Source organism: Perissodus microlepis, chromosome 18 (genome assembly GCF_051167445.1).
Source record: "Perissodus microlepis isolate ML-2025 ecotype Zambia chromosome 18, ASM5116744v1, whole genome shotgun sequence".
In the NCBI taxonomy this organism is placed as follows: Eukaryota; Metazoa; Chordata; class Actinopteri; order Cichliformes; family Cichlidae; genus Perissodus; species Perissodus microlepis.
This window is the reverse complement of record NC_140478.1, coordinates 14,110,878-14,118,908: the sequence shown is the minus strand read 5'-3', so window position 1 is coordinate 14,118,908 and position 8,031 is coordinate 14,110,878. Positions and strand designations below refer to the sequence as shown.

Sequence of the window (8,031 nt, the reverse complement as noted above, 5' to 3'; positions counted from 1 at the left end):
TTTAAATGGTTTTTCAAAGAACCTTTTTAAAAATGGTTCTTTGAAGAACATTTAAGAACTATAATTTTTCTGAGAGTGTGCGCCTTTCAGAGATATTATAGTTTTGCCTTTTTATTTACTTTTTAAAATGCTTTGGTTTTCAGTCCAATTTACTTTCAGTTATTTTCCAAAGTGGATTTGATTGTTCATATTTAAGCTTAGTTTGCCTGTCTTTTTGTTTGCTATAGTACAGAAACATTTATCAAGGGTACGATTTAAAGGTGTAGAACAAATATTACAACACAAAGGCTGTCATGTCAGGGACTGCTTGTTTGTTCAGTTCGTTTTTGCTTTTTTTATAAAGTTGGGTTTTTTTTGGTTTTTTTTGTTTTGGTTTTTTTTTGGGGGGGGGGTAATTCAAGTTGACTGAAATCTGGTTTAGTTACCTATAATAACCTCAGTGTGTTATGCATACAGTTTAGTATTACCCCGTTGCTGTTTCTGTGCAGTGAAACGTCGCCCTCTGCTGGAGAGGAGCGGTGCTGCGCTGTACTCACACGTCCTGTTACATGAAGAGATTAAATGTCCTCTGTTATGCACTCTCACATGTCACATGATTAACTTCGGTTTTAAAATCATAAGCCGGATTATGCATATGGTCCCTCCGTGAGTTTTATATATTTTTTTCTCCACCGCTTTCATATGCTGCCATGTTTCCCGCTTTTCCGTAAAAAACACCGTGTAGTTACGTAGCCTACACTGCTCCGCCCACAGATCACTGCAGTTCCCCCGAAACGCTCCGGAGCGCACCTTTGCATAGGGCAGGCTGCAGAATAACCCGAGTAAAAGCCCGATTTGTCACTGCCGACGACGAGTTCGCATGTGGATTTTGCATTGGATTTTGGGGTGATTTTCAGTATGGCTTGCTAATTTGACTCCGACTGCAGGACGGCTCAGGTCTGGACCCAGTTTGCACATTAGCTCTACAATGTATCAGACGTTACGGACGTTACTGTCAAATGCCCGGTGCTGGGATACCGACAGTGAGAGGTCGTACCAGGACCTGTTTGAAAAGCTCGATACCAACAAAGATGGGAAGGTGGATGTTGCTGAATTACGAGAGGGCCTCAAGGCAATGGGCATATTCCGCCAGGGTGCTGCACAGGTAAATATCAGTCTGCTGAGGGAGAGGACTCACACAGAGATATGAGTTTCAAGTCCTGGCCTGCTCGTTTTGCATGCATTTCCGTAGTAATGTGACACTTTACACCCTTTGTGTGTATGTGTGTGTGTGTGTGTTTTAGAGACAGAGAGTGAGACACTGTGAATATAACTGAAGAGACACTTACACTATATCCCTACCTTACAGAAAATAGTGTCATCTGGTGACCAAAATAAAGACGGGTGCCTGGATTTCAACGAGTTTACCAAGTATCTGAAGGAGCACGAGAAGAAGCTGTGGCTGACGTTTAAGAGCCTGGACAAAAATGATGATGGTAAGGAGAGGAGCGAGGTTGCAAGAAATAAATGAATGCTCTGCTTTAGTCACATGGCTTTCCAGTGAATGTTTACACAGTCACATACTGCAGCTTGTTTCACTGGAGTGTTTATGTGTCAGGGCGCATCGATTCCTCAGAGATCCAGCAGTCTCTTGCAGAGCTGGGCATAGATGTCAGCGGAGAGGATGCCCTAAAAATCTTACAGAGGTTTGACCTCCACTTTTTACGCACTGTGACATGTGTCTGGTTACAATGTGTCTGAAGAATAAAATGTAAGATTATGTGAAGTATATGTGATCGGATAGTGTACTTCCATACAATAATCATACATTTCATAGGATAAAAACTTGTGTTTCCTCAGTATGGATATAGATGGAACCATGATGGTTGACTGGAACGAGTGGAGGGAACACTTCCTGTTATGCCCTGCTCACAACCTGGAAGAGATTATACGCTACTGGAAACACTCCTCAGTATGTATCATATAAAATCACTCACATATACTGTCTGTATCACAGACAAGTGCTTTTAGTAGACGTACACACACAGAGGCAGCTGCTTTGAAGTGAATCACATGCTGTGTAGTCCTCTCGTGCTAGCTTTATAGATTTCCTCTGCAGTTCAGCCACGAGCCAAACAGTGCCTGTCCTTCACAGAGCTTGTATCTGAATTTTCAGAAGTCTTTTTCAGGCAGAACTGCATTGTCATACAGGAAACGTGCCCTACAGATGATCGCAGCAAATCCAAGAACCTTTGCCTTTCCCCTTAGCTTTGCATTAGACTGCCAGTAGAGTGTGTTTTTAGCTAATGATGTGTTCCATTTATCTCAGAAGTCAGATATCAGAGCTGGGTGTCTCTACCGAACTGAGCATGCTCCAGTATTAAAGTAGGAAAAGAGGGAAAACAGGATTTGTTGTGCTTCTTAGCAAGGTAGAGCCATGTATCTATCACTGGCAATACTTATAAACCGTGCTGCAGGACATTCATGGATGGAGTCTGGTCAGTGCTCTGTGAGTGGCTCATTTAGGGAGCTATACAACATTGATAGTACAGGTTACAACTTGTACAGCTTTACTGTGTTTTCTTTCACTGCTGCCATGTTGGATTGTTAATTCAGGTTTGGTGGGGCTGCACTGACATCTTGAGTTGTAAGTCCAACTTGAGGCGGCGTTACAGTTGAAAATTCCCACTGGGCACTCTAAGTTTGACTTTCAGCTTCAAATAGAGCTCACAGTAGTGCTTTAAGCTTTGGGGAAAACGCTGCATATACTAGATAAGGGTTTATTCAGCTCAGTAGTTATTCTAGTGAAAGGACAAGAAGCTCAAATCATTCTTTGGCTCAAATGGTTTCAGCTTTTCCTCACTGCATATCCTTTTTTACAACCCTTTTAAATCATTTACACATCTAAAATAGTGGTTGTTGTTGTTTTTTTATAATGTTTTCATCTTTTGGCTGACAGCTCGTGTTGAAGATTTTGTAAATGTTGCCTTCTGGTTACAATATAACTGCTTCTGCATCACTGACCTCAAAAAGGAGAAGTTGTTGTTGTTGACCTTGTACATTTGAAACCACACAAAGAAACCCTTAAGTGGCACAACCCTTCAGTGAAAGATTCATTATCAAAGGCAAAGAAATTCACCTATAAGGCATTTTATAATGTGTATTACACAGAAAGAGAAATACTAATAAGAGTCTGTGTTTGTACCTACAGTATTATCCCATCTGCTATAAACAACTATAAATAACTACACATATTTCCCTAACAAAGCAAAAATGAGGAAAATGTGTTTATGTTTTATGTGTCTGAAAGAATGAAAATATCAGCTGATACATCAGGTTTTTAAATCACAAGATACTGGTATTGGTATCAGTCTTAGAAGTCCTAACTTAGTCAGGCTCTAGTCCTAACTTCAACCTGAAATCCTGGGGTGGGACCTTAAGAGAGCTGTGCCTGCAAACCTCAATGAAGTGAAGCAATGTTTTAAATAAGAATTCATCCACATTGATGCAAAAGACTGATAAAAATGATCATACTTAACGTTATTGTTGCTAAAGATGGTTCTGGACTGCATAGAGTCCTGTGAGAGCTTTCTTTTTCCCATGACTGTAAATCAGATGTGCCAGGGTTCATGAATTTGGTCTCGCTGAGTAAATCTGCTTATGTAATCACTAGGTTCTGGACATAGGTGACAGTCTTGCAATCCCAGATGAATTCACAGAGGAAGAGAAGAGCACAGGTGGCTGGTGGAAGCAGCTTGTTGCAGGCGCTGTGGCAGGGGCTGTTTCTCGTACCGGTACGGCCCCACTGGACCGAGTGAAAGTCTTCATGCAGGTGACAAATATGACAGAAGTGGAACAAATAGATGGATAAATAGATGTCTGTGACCGTGTTTTACTTAAAGCATATATTTGCACCGCAGGTTCATTCTTCAAAGGCCAACCGGATAAGTCTGCTAGGGGGCTTTAAGCAAATGATTGCAGAAGGAGGTGTGACTTCGCTGTGGAGGGGAAATGGAATAAATGTTTTAAAGATTGCACCCGAGACGGCGATTAAGTTCATGGCATACGAACAAGTAAGGAACCATACCGCTGAAATGTGAATTTTTTTTTTTAAATACTTCTGTTTGCAGCTATTAAATGTAGTAACAAATATTGTGGCTTTTTACGTTTTCTGCTACAGTATAAGAGGTTGTTATCATCAGAAGGAGCGAAGATTGAGACCCACCAGAGGTTTCTGGCTGGCTCTCTGGCTGGGGCCACAGCACAGACAGCAATCTACCCAATGGAGGTAACAAGATCTGTGATGCTGCCTCACTGGATGTGGTAACACCTCCTCTCCACGCAAACCAACCGAATCTGACCTCCTTTGTATTTTTTATGCATTGCTTCTCTCTTAGGTATTAAAGACTCGGTTGACGCTTAGGAAAACTGGCCAGTATGCAGGAATGTTTGATTGTGCCAAGAAGATCCTGAGGAAGGAGGGCGTCAAAGCTTTCTACAAGGGCTACGTACCAAACTCACTGGGCATCCTTCCCTACGCTGGGATAGACCTGGCTGTTTATGAGGTATGCTGGCTTTGTGACGCATGGATATTTCACAATGGATTGCACTTTAGTTAATTAGATCATTTATATGCACACTAAACCAATCCATCGTGCAGAGTTGCATTAAATTAAATGAGAGAAATTTTTGTGTTATGCTGATTTTGCACATTAGCTGAATTTTCCTTTCTCTTATCATAACTCTCTAGACTCTAAAGAACACTTGGTTGGCACATTATGCCACTGAGTCAGCCAACCCTGGAGTGCTGGTGTTGCTGGGCTGTGGGACCATCTCTAGTACCTGTGGCCAGCTGGCAAGCTATCCACTCGCACTTGTGCGCACTCGGATGCAAGCACAAGGTAAACATAGCCTGATATTTGAAAATAGTAATGACATAACTAGGTAGCCCCTTCGTAACATAATAATAGCACAATATTTTTCAAGGTGGGCGGGTTGCATTTGATGGTGTAAAGGTTCTGTAAAAGTGATCCATGTTTTCTGTAAATATATACTTGCGTTACAGCCTACGTAATGTAAAGTGGCTCCGTCTGAAAAAGGGCATTCCTCTTTAATGTTGTTCACTTTGAGATGAAAGTTGTTTTTTGAGTGTAACATTTAGACAGGGTCATGGTCTCACAAACTGACAAATCAGTGTTATATGAGTAAAGAAACGAATAGACAAAAATGTTGGCTGTTATTGGCCACTTTATTAGTTACATGTTGCTATTATCAGGTTGGATTCTTCTTGGCATAGATTCAGCAAGGTGCTGGAAACATTCCCCAGAGACAATCCTTGGTTCATACTGGCATCCACAATGTGACTCTCCTCTTAGATTGAGATCTGGTGATTGTGGAGGCCATTTGAGGAACAGTGAACTCATTGTCATGTTCAAAATCTCAGTTTGAGTTGGTTTGAGTTTTGTGATATGGGGTTTTATCCTGTTGGAATTAACCATCAGAAGATGGTACACTGTGGTCATAGAGGGATGGGCGTGATTAGCAACAATACTAAGGTAGGCTGCTGTGCTTGAACAATGCTCAGTTGGTACTAAGTAGGGTGCCAAATTGGTACTTTTGAAACGGTGCCGGTGCTTAAACAGTGCTCGAACCGGTGCTTAAGGAATGGAGAACACAAACTTTGTCCAAAAACCTCTTATGTTTTTATTTTCAGCAGTCTCTTTTTTTCTGCAAAATGATAAGCACCGTCCAGCCCCCCGCACGGGGCGATCCGCACTAACTCGCTAATGGAGATTTACCACATCCGCAGTAGATGTGCTCGGTGTGAGGTCTTGCAGCAAGCTATCAAATACGGTGCATTTCTCGGCTTTTAAAAAAACGCTATGCGTCGCCAGGGGTTTCATCAGATTCGAGGTGTTACCTCCTTTGCACAGTATCACCTTAAAGCACTTGTTGCAGGCTGCTGAGTTTGCATCTTTTGCTGTGAAGTACAGTCAGACTTTTGACCGCTTCGCCTTGGGCATTTTTAATCTGTAGCTCTGCTCTAAAAGAACGTACGTACCTGGGCCCACCTACTATCCTTGGAAAGGTAAAATTATTGGCTAGAATCTAAAGTGTATGACATCTCAGGGGAAAAAAAAGCACCGAAATGTGCGCTGCTTTTCGGTCTGGTTACTACCGTTTATGTCAGAATTGGTGCCATAATGGCACCGGATACCGGTACCCATCCCTAGTACTAAGGGACCCCACATGTGCTAAAAAAAAAGTATCTCTTCCACCATTACACTGCCAGCAGCCTGAACTGTTTGATACAAGACAGGATGGATCCATGCTTACATGTTATCTAACATAAACAAGGCATTTTCACCAAGAGAACTGGCACTCGTTGGATGTTTTCTCTTTCTAACTATTCTCTATAAACCCTAGAGACGACTGTGTGGGAAAATCCCAGCAGATCAATAGTTTCTGAAATGGTCAGACCAGCCTGTCTGACAAAAACAACCATCCACAATCAAAGTCACTTAAGCGATTCTCAGTTTGAACTTTAGCAGGTCGTCCTGACCATGACTACATGTCTAAATATGTTGAGTTGCTGTTATCTGACTGGCTGATTACATATTTGCATTAAGTCAGTTGGGTAGATGTACCTAACAAAGTGGCCAGTGAGTTTATTTTTTTGCTTTTTAATTGGTTCTCTAACATAGCTAATATTTCTTTGCAGCATCTCTGGAACCATCAAACCAGCCTACTATGAGTTCTCTGATGAAGAAGATTGTAGCCAAAGATGGTGTTTTTGGACTCTACCGGGGCATCCTGCCGAACTTCATGAAAGTCATTCCTGCAGTCAGCATTAGCTACGTGGTTTATGAGTATATGAAGAGTGGCTTAGGGATCTCCAAATGATACTGCAAAAAAAAAGTTTACTTAATATGTCAGACTTGAAAATGCCTGAAATAACTCCAAAAAGACAGACAGCGATCAAGCATACAGTGCATGTTTTAAGAGCCGTCTGTCAGTAGTTAAAGCATTAATAATTTGTGGTATGCATGCTCAAATATTTTTTTTCTTACTGTAAAACATACCATTCTTCCTACATTTACTTGCGTTATTTACACACAAAAAGACAGTTCTGGAAAAACACTAAAACGTGTTAAGTATAATGGCTCATTTCATTTATGCCACGGATATTCCTTTAAACTGTGATGAAACAAATACGTGACATAGCGTTGTGCATTTCCTTTGTTTGAAAAATGACGCTATGTCAGCTGAACCTTTCACATGTCTATGCACTGTATACATGATTTTGTAAACACCTGCCCTAAGTGACAGCGGTTCCAAACAAACTGTTCTCCAATCAACAGCTGTCCACTAAAAATAGCTGGCTGGGACAAACGAATACTTGTTAACACTGGAATAGTGTGTGAATGAAGACACACATCTTGTGCAATGTGAAAACCACCGATCTCTCTGTTTGATAACGATTTAAATGTGCCTTATGTGTGTGTAAATCTGATAACATCAGAAGATGTGTTTTATAACTATACATATTACTGTATATATGTTTCCAGTTATGCTTATTTATGGGATTTAACGATGAAAAATACTTGCAAGAAGCATATGTTTGTCATGTTTCAATCCTCATTTCAACCTAGTACATACGCACAACACATTCCTGCTACAGTTAACATTCATTCATTTGTTTCATACTCTTTCACACAGCCAAGTGGATGGAGTTTAGATGTAGCATGCATGATAACAATCTTCTGTGTTTAGTTTATGTGACATTTTCTGAGCTTGAAACTAGTCTTGATTTATTAGCTGTTGAAACTTGGTCCTTCCAGGGAGGCTTGAATGCTGATATTGCCTCCTCAGTAATGTAAGGATCACTGATTGGAAAATCGGTCTGATGTGTTGAAATCTTTGCCAGGTGGTCAATAAAGAAAAAACCTGTGGATTTGTTTCCACACAGAACTTATACTTTGTGTTGGTGTCAGTAAGGAACTTCCATCCGGTTAGCATCTATGATGAAGGAGATGAAACAGAAATACAAAA

The 8,031-nt window shown here is 40.9% G+C and overlaps 1 protein-coding gene across 1 annotated transcript; it reads left to right on the top strand.

Annotated features, from left to right (window-relative positions):
* Positions 1-718: 718 nt before the first annotated feature.
* LOC146367515 (mitochondrial adenyl nucleotide antiporter SLC25A24-like) lies at positions 719-7,954 on the top strand. Its single transcript, XM_084911487.1, has 10 exons — positions 719-1,144; positions 1,349-1,475; positions 1,598-1,685; positions 1,840-1,951; positions 3,653-3,811; positions 3,900-4,052; positions 4,160-4,267; positions 4,377-4,544; positions 4,730-4,880; positions 6,701-7,954. The coding sequence occupies exons 1-10, from the start codon at positions 968-970 to the stop codon at positions 6,880-6,882; spliced, it is 1,425 nt and encodes a 474-aa protein (XP_084767613.1). The 5' UTR covers positions 719-967; the 3' UTR covers positions 6,883-7,954.
* The last annotated feature ends 77 nt before the right edge of the window (positions 7,955-8,031 follow it).

Coding starts and splice junctions, on each gene's coding strand:
- LOC146367515 (XM_084911487.1), top strand. CDS start 968: ATGTATCAGACGTTACGGACGTTACTGTCAAATGCCCGGTGCTGGGAT. Junction 1,145..1,348: donor TCCGCCAGGGTGCTGCACAG/GTAAATATCAGT, acceptor CCTACCTTACAG/AAAATAGTGTCATCTGGTGA. Junction 4,053..4,159: donor AGTTCATGGCATACGAACAA/GTAAGGAACCAT, acceptor TTTCTGCTACAG/TATAAGAGGTTGTTATCATC.